We start from the raw sequence: 21,193 nt of genomic DNA, 5'->3' as shown, positions 1-21,193 counted from the left end.
AAAAAGTCACGTGGACCTGCTGGAGCGTGTCCAGAGGAGAGCCACAAGGATGATCCGAGGGCTGGAGCACTTCTATGAGGAGAGGCTGAAAGAGTTGGGGCTGTTCAGCCTGGAGAAGAGAAGGCTCCAGGGAGATCTTATTGTGGCCTTCCAGTACCTAAAGGGGGCCTACAGGAGAGCTGGGGAAGGACTTTTTACTAGGGCATGTAGCGATAGGACGAAGTGGAATGGCTTTAACTGGAAGAGGGCAGGTTCAGATTGAACATTAGGAAGAAGTTTTTCACTTTGAGGGTGGTGAGGCACTGGAACAGGTTGCCCAGAGCGGTTGTTGAGGCCCCATCCCTGGAGGTGTTCACGGCCAGGCTGGACGTGGCCTCGGGCAACCTGGTCTAGCAGGAGGTGTCCCTGCTTATGGCAGGCGGGTTGGAAATCAATGATCTTCAAGGTCCTTTCCAACCTAAACCATTCTATGATTCTGTAACTTACAGAGTGTATTACAAACAGTGGCATAACACAGGTCTATTAGTGTATAGACACAATAGTGTTTAAAAACTGTGCTCTCATGTTTTAAACATTCATCTAATATGCAAGTATCAGAAGTGATGACATCTTATTTCTAGAAACCACTAGATTTGTTCTTGTATTTGACCCTGTTCTCATATTTTGTAGATGCATCTTACTCCTGCAAATACCTGTACCTGCAATTTGTACAGATGCCTATATTCTATTACAGTAATTTTACAGAGACTGCCATGTCTTCTGTTACTAGGCATTTGGTGTATCTATAGTACGAGTCTATACTTGCTTTGATGTGGTCAATTTAATATCTGAGTCAACTAAAACTTGCAAATACAGTAATCTTTGTGTTGTTAATACTTGTATGGACTTCTCACAAAGCAGAAGGAAACCCCCTATCCTCCCAGTTTCCTTCCTGTTTCCACAGGTGTCAGGCTTCAACCTTGTATTTGCTCAGGATGCAAATAACTTGATTTTTCCACATACAGACTAGCCTCTGGTTATAGGGTATATGTAGTGCATACTGCATCTCATTCGGTATCTATCATAAGTAGAAGAAGATGTTATTGTCTGTGGCTTTTCAGCATTCTAGAGATAATAATGATCAGAAAATCTTCCTAAAACTAAAACAATGCTTATTTAGAGAACAGAAACAAGGCACTGATTGAACAAAATTTTAAGACAAACAACACTTCTGTGGGCACTCCTGTAAGTATTCTCCAGCCAGGTCTCTGGGAGCTGCATTATATGCATCTCCATGGCTTATTTTTCTTTTGCTCAGTTCCTGCTTTTCTGAAAACAGTTTGCTGGGCTCCTTGCACGGGCTTTGTCCTATTGTATGCCTCGAGATTTTGTTGGCAAAAGTTCTATCTCTGATATTATTCATTACTTCTTTTTCCTGAGAAAAAAAAAAAGAATTTACTGAATCCGTAACTAAGATTTATAACATCAAATGAAGCCGTTCTGTATCTTTTGCAAGTGCTGCACCTAATTTTAAATACATGGATAGTGCCAGTTGTTTGACCTGCTTATATAAGTATGTCTTGAATCTGCAGGTGTTTACACAAGTAGAATAGAGATAATACTTCTTTTCACTTAGATTTGAGAAGCAGTGAACTTTGGATCAGACAGATAACATGAAATAGCCGACGTCAAACATGAAGCCTGTGCAGGCAGGTATTGAATAGGGTCTGCTGAGATCTGGAGAAAGAAGCAGAAGAGTATTCTGTTTTCTTAAAAGTGTGATTGTGATAGTCTTGAAACAACTTGTGAACTAGACACAGACTTGCTAAGTAATTTTGAGGATGGGTGATAAAATCCTTAGTCGGCAAAATAAAGTCGTGTTCTTGCTTTTAGCCAGCAGCCTGTGGTTAAAGCATTCACAGAAGTATGTTGGATTACCGGGCTTAATCCCTTGCCTTGCTTGAGAGGATTTGTACCCATGCTTACAACTATCAAGAGATTTCCCTGGCTGCCACAAAATAAGAGGAGAGAGATGCAGGGTGCTTAATTTCTCCTCCTGGTGCCATTCCACTTCGTATAATTAAATAAGCATTCACTGAGGCAGGGACCAGAACACAGCTGACCCATCGTTTAAATACTGCCCTAATTACCAGACTAGAGAGTCTCCCCCTGCCCTTTTTTTCCCCTCATCTGTCTCGGCTGCTGTCTGATCTGGAAGACAGCAATGTTTGCAGGAAGAATTAAAAAGGTACTACAGAATAGCCTTATCACATGGCTAGGGGATCTGGGTAGAGCTTTGGATTTTTCCTGGGCCGATATTTCAAGTGAGGTTGCAGTTTCTTTGCATGAAGTCATGGTAACATGAAGGACATCAGGGTCTCTATCTCACCTTTTTCATATGTCCAATCCCACTGAACTCTTCAAGCCAAGTGGGTTGTTAAAAGCTGTGCTAACAGCACCAACAGAAAATGGTTTTGTGACAACTAAGTTTTGAAATGCATATTGGTTAAATCAAATACTGGTAACACTGGTAGTATTCATAACATTGGCAATATTGAACTCACCTTCTTACCTTGCAGTAAATTGTTTTAGAATTTTTATTTTGCAGTCAACATCCACCTGACACCTGTACTGACTTTCCTTTTCACTCAAAAGCTATTTCAAATGCTAGATAATAATTTTAAGTAAGACTTGATCAAAATGAATAACACGGCTGAATGCTTAGCCATCTGAGGAGTTGCATAGAAGTTGAAAGCATGAAGATCCAGATTAAAAAAAACCTACCATAGATGCTACAAATGAAATTTAAGCAAAATTTAAATCCAAGTCCACAGTTGAAATCCTGAAAATCCCCATTCACCTGTCACTTAAGTATCAGCTATGCTTTATATATAGATCAATGCATAGCTTGAATGTATTTACAAGAAAGACCTGTTGAGTTCAGTGAGTGGTTTTGTCTGTACATTAATGTGTTCTTCAGTGTGAAAATATAACTACAGAAGAAAAGATAGCTTCTGGCTCAGCGTGTCTGCTCTTTGTCCAAATTCACTGTCTTTATCCTTCAGAAGAGAATATACTAGAATTATGCTGGGTTTATCCTTAAAAGGAAACAGGAGGGTGCTACCTACTAGATGATGTTACCACTTCTGTAGTCAGCATAATTTACACAATTGAAGCGAGGATACGCAGACGTGCACAGCTCTGCTCTCTGAAGGCTTTGCACTGAACTGCCTGCAATGGTTAAAGCATTCATAGGGTATGGGCAGCCTCCACTTAAGAATTTAATTTGAGGATAACGTGGTTGCTCGCAAATTAAAACTTTTCCAGAAGTTTCTTTATTACTAATGGTACGTATGAGTCATGAAGAACACAGAGTGACTTTGACATTGCTGGGAGAGTTTGCAGGCTAATAACTAGAAACACTCTTCTCACTTGCAAACTCAAATAATGAAAATTGTTTTGACGGCCTGAAACTAAATGTCATTTTTACAAAGATGCTTTCAGAAGAGAGCCACATCTTGAGAGTGACTCAGCGAAGGTTGTATCATGCAGATGGCAGAAGCAATGAGAAGCATTCCAGAGCTGAGGCTTCTTATTATTGTTGTTGCTTTTATTGTGAAGCATGAAATTTCATACTACTTTACCGAAGCAGATAATAAAGGATGCACTTGTTGTCAGGGGAAAAAGAGAAAAAATTGTACTTAGATGCTTGCTTAAAGGTGTGTTTACCTTGGTCACATCAATCAAAATGTAAGCAGTTATTGAGCTGAAACCGGTGTCAGTAAAGTAGACAACTTTTCTGCAGATTATGCAGGCAGAATGCCTTAAAGTGAAGACATGGGGCCTCGTTGACATATTTTACCTCAATGTAAAACCAGATACTTTAACAGATTTTGACATTATTACTCAAGCATAGTGGATAGAAATGTGGTCTTTGAGTTTTTATGTTCAATGAGTGCTTACAGTAGAAATAAACTAATATGAAAATATTAAAATGATTATTGATATATTTAGTGTGTCAAACTGTATATATAAAAGACAGAGCTACAACTATTTCAAGAAGCCCGTGTTGCTAGCTCTTAAATTTGGGGAGAAATAATCTGCTAACCCTTGTTTCAAAGAGATGGCAAGTGAGTGTGTCCAGAGCAGTAAGTGGCGGCATGCAGTTTTTATCAGAAGGTCTCTGAATAACTGATTGTGCCACACAGACACGCATAATGTAATTTGGATCTGCTAAATGCAGTCCGTGGAAAACACTGTGGTTTATAGCTGGTGGGAAAACATGAAAAGTGAAGATAGGGCACAAAATTAAGTTTTAATTAAAAAAAAATCCTTCTTAAATGAAGCATGTAGTAACAGGAAGTCCATTCCATCAATGTGCTCTGAGAGTCACCTGAGCTCATTAGAACCTACAATAAAAAACTTTCTGACTACTTCTCACATGAAAGATGATTCTGTCCTAGTTGGAAGTTGATTCATCTTGAAACAGGTTGGCTGTGAACTCCGTCTGAGGTGGAGAAAATTATATCAGCCATGGCTTTCTGACTGTATTTCGTCTGGAAAGGAAAGCAGTTGTATCAGAACAGCAATGTGGGATTCCTTGTTTATCAATTAATCCAGATAAAATTTGTTCAATTAACAAATATGTCATTGTTTGGGTTGGTTTTTTTTCCCTTTAATGTTGTATTACCCTTACAAACTTACCCTGGAAGCTAAAATGAAACATGCATAAATCACAGTGTAGCTGGAAGAGGCAACTTGCAAAGATGGAGAGGCAGTGTTTTCGAAACTGTTTGAAAACAAAGATTACCATTTTGTTGTGCATAACCTTCCTTATTCTTCTTTATTGTAGATGGGACGTGGAACACGGAACCCCAGAAAATAGTTAAACTGGGTGTTCTGCCTGTCAGAAGTCTGCTTGTGATGGAAGAGACCATTTGGGCTGCATGTGGTGGACAAATTTTTATCATCAGCACCGTGACGCATTCCATAGAGGTAAACGCTTTTAAAAGCATCATTCACATACTATGCTACAGGGTGGAAGTGGTGAAATTTTAAACATTAAAATCTATTTAAGAAGCTTCACGATTCAGGAAGATTTTTATCAAATTTGGTTTCAGTTCTGTGAAATCCCACTCCCTACAGTTTGAAATTCTGCCATGATGTTCTCTGCTGATGTCTCATTAGACCTAGGTTTGCTTCCGTTTTGCCCCGGGTTTCCATAAGGTACTTGGAACTCGTAGGGCAAGAGGTTTGCTTAAAAATGAGATCTGAGGCAAGGCAGCAAAGAAGTGGGTGCCTGTGGGAATTGCCTGTTAATTCCAGAAGAAGGTTTAATTAAGAGACTGCCTCTACATAGTTAGATGTTACTTGTATCTTGTGATGATTTCGTAATATAGTCCTTCAGAGTTTTGCTTCTCAGTGGCCTACAAAAATATGCTTTGCGTAAGGACATTTTCCAATGAGTAGTCGTATAAAAGTCAGCTTTTCTGGAAGGGGAGAAGAGTGTTAAGGATTCAAGCTCATACTTGTGACCACATTTTCCAGAAAGTGTTAAACCCTCGTTTCTGTCAACATTACAGCCTCCACCAAAAGAATGAAACGTTAGGAATTAAGCCTCTGCTTCAACCTGCAATACAGTTACACTGCATTGCATCATGTTTACAGCCATGAGGATCTTTCAAACAGGAGTTGTGATGAGCTCACAGCCGCCTTCTTTGTGTGCTTTGTTGCTGCTTTTTTGTTTCATTGATGATCGTGTTTTCTCTCAACAATCGTCTATTTGGTACAATTGATTCTGTGAGTCACTGTCATGGGTTTGCAGGGAAATGGCTAACATCCTAATTTCCTCTGTCTCTATCTGTGCTTTCCGGGGGATTTGTTTTCTCCAAGTAGATGCTCAGATCATATATTACTTATCATCATATCCTATTTAATTTTTCTTTAAGGCTTGTTTTGTTGATAGTTTGAATGGTATGATGAGGGCAAGATTTTGGGAGTGATTTGGATAGGTGCTTGAAATGGACTTTTGTTAGCTTCACTGGGGGGCAGGGTAGCCTCTGGGACACCTGGTTACTGTCCTATAGACTTTGATGATGAATCTGTTTGATTCTTACCAAGAAATACACGCAACGGTAAGAGATCACAGCCAGATTGTTCCTGTGTGAGGTTGGTTACATATAGCCAGATCTCTGTTAATGAGTTTGGCAATTCTGGCCTAATTCTTTCACAAAGCTCTTCCTAGATCAGGTGGAATGGCTGCAGTTTGGGCTGTGCTGTGCTGTTTTGGCACAGGAGAACAAAATGAGAGTTAGACAAGCTTTGAGGATTAAAGAATGTATAAACTGTCAAAATACAGCATAGCATAATGGATTGCAGTATTGAAAACAGAGGTTCAGAGATAAAATAACAAATATTCTATCAATATCTCTCAGGCGTGGTAGTTTCATTTTTCAGCTGTCTTCCTCCAAAAGCGTCACAAAAGGTTTCTTTTCCTCTCCAGAGTGCTTTGTAAACTAACACATCCATTGTATTCAGAGCTCAGATTATTATAAATCCACTGACTTTTATAGCTATAATTAATATACAGGCAATGAATGCTGCCGCAAACAACATATAAGAAATGGTGGATATGGGTTGAATAATGTTTTCTTGATGCAGATAATTTTATTCAAGAATGTGATGATTTTTTTTGTATGACTGCCTGAGCATCATCTTTTTTTAATCCACACAAATATCCATACCATAGCATGGGAACTGTGAACAAATGATGATTTTCTGTTGTCTCTTTACTGGTCCTAAGACATACCCAAGTACTGATCTTGTTTTCATCATCTCACTAACGCTGTCGCTATTGCTCAGCTACCTGACTCGCTTTGATAACTTCCTGGGTTTATATTTCCAACAGTGATCTGCTATGATGTGCATACCATGCTCATTGGCAATATTGTTTTGATACTATATTATACATGAGGCAATTTCGAATTTGTCTGTAGGGAATATTTTAACAATATCAGCAGCTGACTACATCTGAGCGACCTCTTCCTTACTGTGCAGAGCAGAAGCTTTGAGGTATGAAGGGAAACAGTAGCAAGGAAATGTTTGTTCTTCCTCCGTGCCCTCTCTTGTTGAGAGTTAGTCATAATGATTTGACTCGAGACTTTATGCATAATATTCGTCTTCGCTCTATCAACAGGAATCCCGGTGTTGCACAGGGCTCAACTGTTATTCTTCCCTCTTTGCTGAACTCCTTTATATTTCCATATACTTCAAATTACAGCTGCTTGTTTGTTCATTGCTTTCTACTATCATGCATACATATATGTTCTGTGTCATACATGTTATCTATAAAGGGGCCTAACTGGGTTTAGGGCCATATTTGTGCAAACCCTTGAGCATATTCAAACCATTTTGTAAACTTCATCCTTGTGAGGCACTCCCTGCTTCATAGGTACCTCATATTGAACTGTCTGTGTATTTGCTAAGTGCAAAGTACATTGTCCTTGAAAACAATCTCATTCCACGCCTCCTTGCTTTTCTAAGATTCTTACTTAAGCTTTTAGTTTGTTTTTTTTTTTTTTTAATAACTATTAGTAAATTAGTAGGTTTGGCATCCTGTATATTGGGTTTGGATATTATTCACTTTCCTGGCTTTTTTTCTCCCTCTGATATGGATAAGACTCTCAACTCACTCGTTTTAATGATATGTTACTGTAATAGAATGTTTTAGGAAATATCTTTAATTGGCACAGTGCCCCAAACTGGCACAGTGCCTCAAGCTCCTTGGCAAGGGATATGGGAGAAACACATCAATTGCTATTATGTATTAATTACATACTCTGATACTCTCTTCGTGACAAAGACATTTATCCTTAGGATCTTGACCCTAGATCGGACAGTTATACGGCTGTTGGGTATAAACCTTGATCCTGTACTGGTCTCTGTGCACGTAGACCCTTAGGCTCTGCAAAGGCAGTCTGTGTTTGTTTAAAAGCAACAAAAAATGCCAGAGTAGTTAACAGAATGAAGTCACCAACTGAATGGCATCCTGGTTTGCTTTGTCTTGTTTTTAAAACTTGGCTAACTATACATGAGTTACTCTCATTTTAACAATTCAAGTAGAACGAGCTGAAATGTTCAGCTGAATAAAAAAACAAATGAAAATCCCTACACATGAGTGTATGTTGCCCGAGTACTGTAACTTCTTTAAAGTAGTAAAAGTCATTTGTTCTACCTTGTGGACAATGATACCCATTATGCATCTCTCGGGAAGCTTGAGAAATCGTGGTTCAGTTCTTGGCGCAGCTGTTTGGTGCAAGTGGGCACCCCCTCAAAAGACAGACTCCAGCTATGCCCTGCGCTGCTGGAACAATGGTGAGCTATGTCGGGCTGCGCTGCCGGGCAGGCGGGCTGTGGCATCCAGAAAGTCTTCTGCAGCTCTCGCGTTGCTATAGAGTTTGAACAAGGGAGCCTGAGGGGAAAAAACGCTGGGCTTTGAATAAAAAGGAATGCAGGTATGAAAACTAAAAGAGAAAAGTAAAAGGAAATTCAGTTTTATTTGTTTTTAATAACAGAGGGAAGAAGACATCTTTGTCCCTTTATATCTGTATTTCTTGCTGTGAGAAGAAAAAAAAATGAAAAAAGGGGCAGCTACTGGTTTTTAGGTAGACATGTAATTGAAACATGTCAAAGCTCTGTACAAAAAACTTATGTATTTGTAAAAGAATGCATAGGTTTTGATACCTTCCTACTCTGTGTTAGAAGACCCTTTGAATGAGAAGAATAGGTCTTTTTATATGCTTCTTGTGGTGTTGACAGTATTACAGTTTTTCTTGAAATGTGTCTACGTGTTTCAGCGGACAGCTGTACGAACGGCAGGGCAGGCTAAGTGGGAGTGTAATGAGTTGGCTGGTAAAAATGGAATGTGACAAAAATGCATGTAGAAGTTGTTTACAGTGGCACCAACAAAATTGTCAGCTGTGGTCGGACAACGGCAGAGAAAATGAATTTTTTACGATCAGCTTCATTTTTCTTCTAATTCCAAACAATGCAAGTTGCTGGTCAGGTTCACTTCAGCAGCCTTGGATCTGTCCCTGAGAAGTTTTCAAAAGTCAGTTGCTCATCAGTGTAGGGATGTATGAATCTGTAAACAGAAGTTAGTATTTTAAAATCCTTTTTGCAATAAAACGTGCATGATGAGATTATCAGGAAATTTAGTCATAAGAGCTATTTCTGTCTTTGAAAGATGTTGTTCATGGATGAATTCTTCTGTAGAATAAACTGTATGGTTTTCAAATCGCGTATATCATTTGGTAAAGAATGAATGGAGGTTCTTGAGGAAAACAGTGAGCATAATGTGCCTGCCAGAGGTGCTTACCTTGCATTCTGCAGTGCTGTTATTCAAAGAGTCAAAAGGTAATACAGTAACACTCAAAAACTGAACAACTGCCTAAGAAGAGAAACTTTTCTGTTCGTTTACTAAAAACTGAACATTTGAAGAATAGTGTTAACAAACGAAAAGGAAAACAATATAATTCCCCTTATTTTTAAACAGCCAATTTCTCAGTGGTAAGTGCTAATTTATAGAGGAATAAAGTATGAAAAGAAAATTAAGTGCCTACTAAGTGTAATATCAAAAGTTACACTTTGTGAAAGCTTGAACTTTTATTCTTTATTTCTGATTTTAGCCTGTTTGTTGAATTTAGATGGAGAATTTGAACAATATATCTATAATCCTAATATATTCAAAACATAAATTTCTTATGCTAACAGCTTAGCCTGAGAAACAGGCAGTTTAGGTTTTGATGCAAAATGATAAAAAAGTAACTCTTAATTGTAGTGCATGGAAAATTTAAGTATGCTTTTACAAGGAGGAAATGGATACTTTTGCATTTTATCTGCAAATATAATTGAGTAGTGTGAATATTAGAGTGAATATGTAGTGTGAATATTAGAGCAGATATTTATGTCCATATCCCTCCAGAGACAGATTTGTATCCAAGAAACAGTTTGTTATTTATTTAGCCAAGGAAGTTTTATCTTTATCAGAACAGCTCTCTGTATTTGATAATAGCTGGCACAACATTAAAAGGCTCTGTTTAACTTCAGAGACAGTTTACTTACAAGACAAAACTAGAAAAAAAATATCCCTACTTCTTATTAATGATTAAAGAACTTTACTACAGCTTTATCTTGCATGTTAACAGGGGCGTGTAGAGAGGTTTTGGCCTTCCTGGAGCTATGCAGAAGTTGTAACTGTGAAGGCACTAGATTGAGGAAAAAGGTCTATCCTGAAAGTCTTGCATTACTTCTTATCTTCAGAAGGAGGTTTTTGGCCTTTCTAATGAGAAGCATCGATATTTTGAAGGACATCTAGTACTTGTAAAATTCAGAACTGTCTGTGAGTCAAAAAGCAAGCCATGGTATTAAGGCTTACATTGCTATGTACATAGTTGAGCAAATAATTGTGTATTTATATCCATAAACACTGCTTTCTAAAGATGACTTTTTCCTTCTATTATCCTTGTTCTGGAAAGATCCCCTAAGAGAACAAAAGAAAAATATTTTGGTTATTGTTTAAAGAGGACTTCTGCTGTAGATAAAAGCAACGTGTTAGAAAAAAATCTGCCTGCTTCCAGGAACCTCATCTGTGATAGTTTTCCCAAATGGGTACCAATAAAGAAATAGAAAATCCTTTGAAGTCTCAGCTGTTATGGGCTTGCCAGCCCTTACCATGCAGTATTTTTAATAAATACAATATCTAAATTACTGTGAAGTTAGTCTATCATTAGCTAGAACTTTGGTTCAAGAGCTGAGAATCCTTCCATACTAATGATGATGTATTTTCAAAAAAAGGTAACAGGAAAATTAACACATTGTATGCAGCAGTCAGAACACAACCTGAGCAAAGCACAGGAAGCTAGCTTTGTCCTTGGCATGGAGGACAAAGATACAATGCCTACGCTGAAGAGCTGATAAGGAAGGTTGAACGATGTTCATAGAATCATAGAATACCAGGTTGGAAGGGACCTCAAGGATTGTCTGGTCCAAACTTTCTTGGCAAAAGCATGGTCTAGACAAGATGCCCAGCTGAATCTTAGAAGTGTCCAATGTTGTCAGTGTTGCTCAGTTGCATCTCCCCAGAGTCCTTGTTTTTCTTGCAGAGCCATTTTGAAGCCCATCAAGAGGAAGGGATGGTAATCTCTCACATGGCTGTTGCTGGAGTGGGAATCTGGATTGCCTTCACGTCTGGATCTACACTTCGCCTGTTCCACACTGAGACACTGAAACACCTCCAGGATATTAACATTGCCACGCCTGTTCACAATATGTTGCCAGGTACCTGAATCACATCGTATAATAACATTTTTTGTTTGTCTTTGTCACGGTCGTTCTCCAGTGTTGTAGATTAGGCCAGAATCAGAAGGTCTGTCTCGGACTTTGAGTCTGATAACTGTCTCGTGACTATTTGCTTTAGTAAATCAGAGTCAGTCGCCTGCCTAGAAGAACAATGTGTGCAGTGAGCTGGTTGAGTAGCAGCTCTCCTCCTTAAAGGTTATAAAGGTAATTATATAGATAAGCAAGTGGATTCTCCTGTTGAGTCTTTTTTTTTTTTTTTTTTTTTGTGACCAAAGCAGTGGGACAATGCAGTCTACCATGAAAATGTGTTTGCTTTGCAGAGTTCAGCATTTGCTTCTGGAACTTAGTATCAAAGTATGATGGAGTCAATTTGCCTAGGATCCAGACCAAAAAAACAGTTGTTTAATTTTAGTTGCATCAGTAGCCTAAGTGAACTCAGCTGAACCACTCACGCCCTCCCATTTCAGAGTGTGCTCACTGTTTTGCTGTTTGGAGCTGTGGTCTGTTGAATTAAAAGGTTAATCTTGTAAGTGAAGATGGAACCTGTGGTTGGTTGGATACAATTTGACAGATCTTTTGAGTGTTTTAAGACAGAAGCTGTTCAATCATCCCCAAATCATCAGTGTCACAGAGAGTTCACTGGCCTCTATCAGTTTTGCGAGTGATTGGGACCTCAGCATAAGCGACCACGTCAGGTGGGAGCTGTGGCAGCACTAGGAGAAGGGACAGACAGAAAAGTGATACTGGTGTGGCTGAGCATGAGGTGTCCGTGAGGCAACAACCCTTCTTTTTCTCTCTCCCTGTTTATAGACTGCAGTAGACCAAGCTTCTGCAGTTTTTATAGGCAATGTGTGCGCCAGCTTTATTGCTTCGATTCTAGCAGAAGCCAGTTCTTCCAGCCCTGAGATTATATTTATATTCTTACAAGAGGAAAGTATAAATCTTGCATCAAAACTATTTCACTTCTTCATTCTCTGTCGTCTTATGTTTTCTTTCAGACTATGTTAGCTTTGCAATAAAGCTCTATTTTAAATTGTTTCTGTCTATATCGTGTTCTAGACAGGGTGTTTTTTGCATGTGGTGTTTGACTGTAGCTCCAACACTGAACAGCAGCAAATTGCATGCCTTTAAATAGGTCATTTGATTAAATTTAATCACAGTTATGCAAAGAAATCATGATCAGTTGTAAAAAGAAGATTAACTTTTAATATGTTCTGCTGTTTAGGGGGGGGGGGGAAGGGAAGAGCCTCTCTTATACATATTTTCTTCATACAAAAATATTCTAAAATTTAAATTTAGCCTTCATTGCCATGGTAATAAAACTGCTGATGTAACATATCAATTTTTTTGGTAAAAGAGTTTTAGCTAATTATACTTCCTCAGTGTCATTCTTACCCATTTTAGTTCCTTTTTTTTTTTTTTGTCAGTGTCTTCATGAAAAGCACTCCAGTGAATGGAAATGGAAATTTATTTCAGGAGTAGAACATCATTACAGAAAATGTTCCAAGGGAGAATCCATTCTAAAAATGAAATGAATTTCAATTATTTAGCAGCAGCTCTCGGGCCTGTTTATATGATCCCAATAATGCTGCAACAGCAAAGGCTAAAAGACAGAGGAGTAAGAGGTTTACATAATAAAGCAGCAGTGAGGACCTTTTGGAACTAAGAGCAGCCAAAGAATTAATCAAACTCTGTGTAGCATATACTGAAACAAACAAACAAAAGTAAATCAGAAGAGTGAAATGTCTGTATATTTACAAAATATGTATTGTGCCTTTACTGAGGATTTTTAGGGACTCTGGTTAATGTTTAAAGTGCTATATGTGCTGCAGGACATCTGGTTTTAAAGGAAACAGCTCTGTTGAAGTAGTCTGAAATCCAACAGGAGTTCCTTAATATGCAAAAATAACAGATAAGTAAAAATTCAAATTGTATTGAAATGAGAAAGAAGAAAATTGGGTAAAAATATTGCTGAGACTCTTAAGAAGAGAGATTAGAAAGGCAAGATTTTGGTGTAACTTCCAAGAAGCTGGACTTCTTTTGCCAAAACTTTAGTAGGAACAACTACCTGTGTCTTCGTTTAAAGCAATGTAAATAAGAGGAATGTCACTCCATGAAGTTAATGAAATTATTTTGTTGGTATATAGTAGAAGTAAAGGAAAAATTTACTGTTACTGTCACTGTCAGGAATGATCACCGTGAGTTACAGTGTTGTATTTAAAGGATAGCTGTAGTAACTAATTAAGTTAGAGTAGGAGGTTCTCATAACCTTAGTAACCGGTCGTCATAGCATTAGGTTTCCCCAATTTTGTTCTTAGGAGAAGGCGGCTTTAAATATCACCGGCTGCTCTCCTTGTAAAGGATGTGCCTCCTTTGCTGCGAGGCAGACAACCCTGCAGGACAGAATCACAGAGGGATGAAGTGTAAGGGGAACGGCACTGGAGGTGATTGTCCTTGCGCTTCGGCAAAGTTTAGTAATGTCAAAAAGCAGACTATGTCTAGCAGAAGCTTTTTTTCTGCTGGACATAAGTCTTTAAATCTGTGTCAATTTGCTTATGAAAAATGGAGCTGGGAGGGCTCTTGCTCTCTGGAGTTATCAGAAGTTTCTGTGGAGGAATGCAGGATTGGAAATTAAAAAAGGGTCACAAAGTGGTCCGCAGTACCTTTGCTTCATATAGCATCAAAAATACTCCTTAATAATGTATAACAAGCATGTGTTCGATAACAAAACACCAAACAAGCACAAGTGCCATATGAGAAATTAAAAGAGTGGTTGAGAGGAAGAACATCATCAGTGTTATAGGTCCAGGTAACTATTTATTTCACTATCTAGTAAACCACAGTACAGCCGCATTGCTTTTAAGCGGCCCAAGCACAGCTCTTCCAGCTGAACAGAGGGGGTACTGGGCAGCAGAAAAAAAATCTATTAAGATTCGAAGACAAATATACACACCTCACTAGTGCAGTGTACTTCATTTGTAGAGCAGGTTTATGTTTAACGTTCATGATCTGTAGTTGAAATCTCAACAAAGGCAGCTTTCACCAGCCTTTATCACAGCTCACACCGGAGAAATGAATAATCGTAACGTACATGAGTAGACAGTCCACTTGTTTTTTCATAGTCACATTCAATATTTCATTATTAAAGAACATCCTTAAACATGTTTTTCCTTTCAGTTCTAAAAGAGTTTTTCCTTTTAAAGAGATTACTGTGACCTTGATATGTGTAATTTCATTGCTCATATGGATGATGACAGGTTACCATAAAGAGGTGATTTCTGCTTAAGTTGCAGTATTCTGTTTACATCCATATATCCTCTAATGGCATGTGTGTTTCCTGGAAACAGATGAGAAACGCAAAGCAAAAAAAAAAAAACAACTATAATTTCTTCTCTGTGGAAAACAAACTATACTTTGAGGCTTACAGCTTTCTTTTGTCCCCACTCCACTGGGTGCCAGACCATAAAATACAGTTTTATGATTTTACTGCTGGGAAACGATACAAAGATTGAGGAAATTTTAGGCCAGCCCAATAGATCTGTAGGGTGGGCTTATTTTTCATACAGTAAGAGCAGTATTGTCATGTAAGAGGATAAGCACCGGTATGCCCTTGCACCTACCAAGGGCTGACTTCAGAAGATATTTGTGGGAACACATGAAGGTTTACCCGGGTCTGGTGATGGTTTTAATTGAGACCTGAGAAGGGTAAACATAGGCAGAACATAGGCGATAAAATAATTTGTCCATGTATAAGCTTAATTGTTGGCTTCAGGTCTTTGTAAAGATCTTTGTCAGATTATTTTACGGGTTTTAACAGTTCTGTCATTGCACTGGGACAGTGTGATCTAAAAGTTATCATTTAATGATAAGAATATTTGATTGGTTTGGGCATTTGTTTATCATTTTCCCTTCTTGTTAATTTCTATGCTTAGGGCATATTCTGGAGAATTGATTTTACTTTTTTTTTTCTCTGAATTTGAAATACATCAAAATAAAAAGTCACAAAATAACAAAGAAAAGTGATTTCAAACCTTGGCTAGCAGATGACAAATTAGTATTTGAAGTTAATATTTTAATAGGGTTCTTTTATCTATAGATCTTTTTTTTTTTTTTTTTTTTAGTTGTTATATGCTATTTCAAAGTATAATTTCAGATGCAGATGTTTCCTGCTTTTCCAAGACTTCAAAGCAAGCAGTTTTCCTTTTGACCTCACAATAGATGGTTCATGCTTAAGGTTGTGCTCAGTGTTTAAGATTCTAAGCTTCTGGCTGATATTTTGATGTTTTCACCTATGGAAACAATAATGCATATTACCATATTTCCCTGGTAAAAATTGCTGGTTAGAAGTTGCTTTAGGGTTAGAGTATGAAATCATGCATATTTTACATTTTAAGCGCTTAAAAAAGCATTAAATATCTATTGTTTAAAAATGTGAGCATCTTGTATGTTTGCCTCTCAAACCCCTTGCATAAACAATTGGAGTTTCTGATAATTTAAAAAGTTTTAAAATTGTACTGCAGCATTTCTGTTTGCACTTTGTAAAACAAGCTTTAAGTGAAATGGAGTGAGGTTAAGCAGACCTGCAGTTACCTTGCACTTGCAGTGGCCAGGGTTGTGGGAGAGGGTTAGTGTGTCATACATAACTTGAACGAACCTGAGCTCTAAATCACAGAAGTCAAATACTGATTTTCGAAAATTCCAATACACAGAGGTGTTTGGGCATCACTGTTTGAACTTCTTTTGTGCGGAAGGAGCACCTCTGTGTGCTTTGTTTTGGAAACTAAATTAATCCCATTAATGTCTCAAAAAAAAACAAACCAAAACAAAAACCCCCACAGTAAAAAAAAAACAACAAAACAAACAAACAAAAAAAAACCAAAACAAAACAAAAACACCACACCAAAACCAAACCAGCCAAACAAACCCCATCAAAGAAAGCAAGCTCCAACCTTCAAAAGGCTTGTAATTTATCTATAGGCGTAGACCATCCATGCTTATCTAGCTGAAGAGGGATGATGCAGTTCTAGCATCATAAACACCTACAATTTCTGGAAAACAACCTAGGTGTCTCTGAAGGTCCTGCAGGATGGAGCCTCTTCAACTTGTGTTTGTTACACTTGCCAAGGGTGACCTAATCATTGTGTCTTTAGGGTATTTTAGAACGTGGTTTTGGGTAGACAGAGCTGGGATTCCAGGTCCGGCCCTGCAGCCAATGTGTGCCTTTTACTACACACCATTGCTGGGTTAATACTTTGGTTTTGTAAAGTTCTGTGAGGAAGGACTTGAACTGTGGTCTGCCTCCTGCTTTCCAACTGAGTGCTTTGGGCTACAGTCAAGCTGCTCCTTTCCTGCTTTCCCAGCGGGTCTGTGATTCATATATTCTTGGATGTAAATTGGCTCAGCTTCAAGGGACAAGATGAAAAATGCATTCATTTGTGATGCACCATAATTAAGGTCCTTTCCAAAGTGTGGAACATGTGGGTTCATCCAAGTTATATCAGCCGTGAAATCCAAATTCCCTGCTTATTAATGAAGTGAGTAACAACTTGAGAGCTATGATGAAGATGGGAATGATTGCTCTCTTGCATGTGAAGTTAATAGCACATCCAAGAACATGTAGATTTTGAACCTGGAGGATTTCAGCAGAGTTTAAATGCTCCTCCACGTGAACTTGGGCCATGGCAGAAGTCTGGGCAAGTACTTTCCATTTCTGAAACTTGGTGAGGCCATTTTGAAAATCCATCTAAACTGAATCAAACATATTTAGTAAACATTGCAAGCAAAAGTTACTTTGTTTTCACTAGAAAAATAGCAATCCCATAAATAATATATTGTAGAAAATCATGGAATGATTTTGATTGGAAATTACTCTGGAGGTTATTTTGTCCATCCTTCTTGAAGCAGGCCTCATTAGACCTTGTTCAAGGACTTGTCCAGCCAAACTTTTAGTATCTTTGGATAGGATGGAGATTCCACAACCTGAGCAACCCATTGCAGTGTTTGACCACCCTTATGAAGAAGCAGCTTTTCCCTACTTACAATCCAAACTTCCCATGTTCCAAATTTAATCTGTTGTCTTATGCTATCACTGTGCACATCTGAACAGAGTCTGACTCTGGCTTCTTTGCACCCTTTGCACCTCCTGTCAGATAGCTGCAGACAGCACTTCTTTTAACCTGTCTTTGTACACTGCGTGCTCCAGTCTCCTGATCATCTCAGTCACCTTCCATTGAACTTGTTCCAATATGCCAATGCCATTCTTGTACGGGGGACCCAAACTCCAACGAGGGGACACAGCACTTCTGATACAATTTCACAGAATAAAAGCTAGAAGAAAAAAGTAATCCTGAAAAAGTGTGTTATGGCAATATATTATTGAGTGTTGTGAAGTGAAATGCCTTTTGGTTTTATTATTGAGAATAAACAAACACAGTCTATTCGTAAAAGCGTATTTGTAAAGATAATCTGTGTCTACTTTTAGATACTGTGGTTTAGAGATTTAGGACAGAACGTTTCAGAAGTTTAATAGTATTTAAATTGTCATGTATGTTAAGTTTAATACCACAACCCAGCAAAATACTTGCCATTGCGATGAGTGCTCTGCTGAATGAGACAGTACAGCTGATTGTATTTGCCTGAAGTGACTTTGATCTAGGCAAAGGTCTTACTCTTAAGTAACAGAGCACTTCCTAAACTTTGCAGGGCAGCAGCGTGTTTCTGTGACCAGCCTCCTAGTGTGCCACGGTTTATTGCTGGTTGGAACAAACCTGGGTATAATAGTTGCGTTACCAGTGCCACGCTTGCAGGGGATTCCCAAAGTAACTGGTGAGTGAAATTTCTCAAATGGATCGAGTACATTTCTGTCAGTAGTTTAAGTGAACCTGCCAAAATCATGTGTTGTTTAAATATATATAAGAGCTTTGTGATGGAATTATGTGTGGTGTTCCTCCTGAGCTTTAGAGTATATCCAGTACTTGTCTAGCTTTGTCTCAGTTGTCTGAGTCCGTGCAACTGTTTTTCTTTAGGGCATAAGAATAGGAAAGACGTTAATCCTGTCAGAATACAGTCAAATATATGGGGATGAGAAGAGAATGCAAACAATTTTTCTTCCAGATTTGGGGAAAATAGATGCATTAGGTTTAGAGACGCAGGTACTGAAAATCTACTATGTTGTCTAACTGGTTATTTAGTTAATTGGGTTTGTGCCCTTTCTCCCCAAAACAGGAGACTTGGAATATATGAAACTATATATTTCATTGTTTTGACAATGATCAAGATTTTTGCATTTTGGAGAGATGTATTTATTGAGTTACTTTCATATTACCCCATTTGCAATACAAACACATGAATGCTGCTGTATCACTTTGCAAATGTTTAAGCTACTAGCAGAAGCGAGATTTTTAAAATGTGTTTAATAGGGACTTTGCCATGCTATGTTTTGGGTTCAGAATTCTGCTCGAGCTTCTGCGCTGTGTAGGGAAGCTGGCAGATTTTATAAGGCAAGCTGTTTGCAACTCCCTTCAGGGGGAGGGAAAAAAAAAGCTTATGTAACTTTGCAAAATGAAAACGAAATCCTCTGTGTTCAGCAAAATACGCAGCAATAATCTAATATGACACAGGATAAATGCATCTTAAAAAATATGGAACCTACTTTGGGAGAAAATAAATGCAATACAAGAAAATGCCTCCTTACAGAATCAAAAAAAACGGTCTAATTTTATTCTTACATCTTCTGTTTTGATTATTGTGGTTTATGTCATCTGTATCTTCATTCTTGCATTTATTTTGGGTCAAGATTTGTCAGATTTCACAGATCTAGCAACATGACATTACATAGTTCTATAGTCTTTGATACCACATTTGGAATTTGAAATGAAAAATTGTGACTTTTTCCAGTTGTGCTTCCAATAGTGATAATTCATCTTTATATCATTGTACTTTCTGTAAAAGCCAAATATCTTTTATCATAATCTGGAATGCATTAGGGAGTTAGGGATGGACAGTGTGATTTGTAGGTTTGTGGGTTTTAAACTTTTTTCTTTTCTGCTGTAAAAGCCACATATACTGATACTGTTACAGCTTCTGAATTTGGTCACCTGCAATTGGTTTTTCATACATTCTAATGATTTGCACAGTGTAAATCTTCCTTGTACCAGCAACATACCACCGTTTAAATATTTTTTTTTAAAAGAAAAAATAAGAATTCCTTTTTTTCATTTCCTTATGAATCTGCCATGGTAACTAGACAGCCATTCAGAAGGACGAGTTTTAGTTCCTGCTGTACAGTGTGGAGGGGTCTGTTACAATGAAACAGATGTTCTTATGCTATTCTGGAGCGGTACAGTGGTACAATGGGATTAATTGAAAACCACGTATTTTGTTTGTGGATTATTGGAGAAAACTCAGTGTCACATTTGTGTCAGTACCAACAAAAAAAAGTTAGCAGCGTTTCTGTACTCATGCTGTTGTGAGAACAGCACACACAAGTCAGTCAATGGAAATTCATAATGCTATGTTCCAGCTGATTTATTAGTACAGTCCTAAAACACTTGGGGTACAATAGTTGTTTTTTTTTATATACATATTTTTCTGTAAATTGTGTATACACAAGGCAAAAGACGAGTTGGATGCATGTAATAGGGTTTAAGAGAAACGCTGTTCTGAGCAAATTTCAAGAACTAATTATGGTGGAACACTGTGGTAAAATAAATAATGTTCTTTAATTGTGTTTTTCTTTTGGCTTCAGGAAGAGGAATGGTGTCATATCATGCACACAATGGGCCAGTCAAGTTTCTTGTCATGGCTACATCTATAAACAAGAAGAACAGAAACAAATTGAGGAACAGCCTGCCTCCTGGCTCAGAACCTAAAGACAATGACCAAAAGAACATTTTGCACAGTGAAAGACCGGGCTCTTCCCTTAGTAACACCCATGACACTGCGATTTGGCTGGGGGGTTCAGCAGGATCAATTGCACAAAAAAGTGACTTGTCGTCATCTTCTGGATCCCTTACTTTGTCTCACGGATCGGGTTCACTAGAACATAGGCCAGAGGACAGTAACATTTATGAGCTTTTGAAGGATCAAAATATCTCATTTAAAAGTAAAAGACAGAGATCCAAGAAAATGAAAGCAAGTTCAGTGTTAGTCATTTCTGGTGGCCAAGGACACAGAAGAGTGAACAAGAAGACCAAGCAGCAGCGACAAGATGAACTAGTGTCTTCAGTGATGGTCTGGCAAATCCCACTATTAAATATCTAAGCAACTAAATCAAAGATACTTTCTGCTGTTGAAAAAAGCCTGATATCCTTTTACAGCAAATGCCAGCTTAGGACCCAAATGGGTAGACTTTGTACACCTGGGAGCAATTTCGTTAGGCTTTGATCACAGGGTTAAGGGTTGCAAGACTGAGTCTTCACATACTTAGAACATTCTGCAGTGCTAGGGTATTGGAAAACATTTAGTCGATGATGCAGTCCTTGATACTTAGAACAAAAAGGATCTGTTAGACACTTTTAAATGGTTTTAGAATCTCTACTTTATTTATATTCACATTTATAAATATCATAATTATGTTCTATAGCACTTAGGGAAGGCAAGGAACACATGCCATGTCTCATGCTGGTTTTTGCTTATGTAAATCAGCTGTTGTTTCTTTTTCCAAAGTAACATATTGCATGGACTGTAGATCTTAACAAATTAACAAATATTTTAAAACAATAGTCTAATGCAAGCTAATATTATTTTTGTAATTACTATAATAATTTGTAACATCATTCCACAAGCCAGAGTTTGGTCTGGACAAAAGCAGTTACATAAATTGATTATTTGTTTATTTCAACATAGAAAATAGATT

General features: G+C 38.0%; 1 protein-coding gene across 1 annotated transcript in view; it reads left to right on the top strand.

The window, feature by feature from the left end:
* The window catches only part of ARHGEF10 (Rho guanine nucleotide exchange factor 10), a 124,060-nt gene extending 103,334 nt beyond the window's left edge, over positions 1–20,726 (top strand). Inside the window, exons 26-29 of the mRNA XM_082481166.1 lie at positions 4,832–4,974; positions 11,142–11,316; positions 18,040–18,162; positions 20,084–20,726. Coding sequence (XP_082337292.1) covers positions 4,832–4,974; positions 11,142–11,316; positions 18,040–18,162; positions 20,084–20,598 — 956 coding nt within the window. The 3' untranslated portion in view covers positions 20,599–20,726. The remainder of the gene's footprint in view (positions 1–4,831; positions 4,975–11,141; positions 11,317–18,039; positions 18,163–20,083) is intronic.
* The last annotated feature ends 467 nt before the right edge of the window (positions 20,727–21,193 follow it).

Source organism: Vanellus vanellus (genome assembly GCF_965231255.1).
Source record: "Vanellus vanellus genome assembly, chromosome: 3".
In the NCBI taxonomy this organism is placed as follows: domain Eukaryota; kingdom Metazoa; phylum Chordata; class Aves; order Charadriiformes; family Charadriidae; genus Vanellus; species Vanellus vanellus.
Note: the sequence above shows the minus strand (reverse complement) of the source record. Positions and strands in the feature narration are given on the sequence as shown.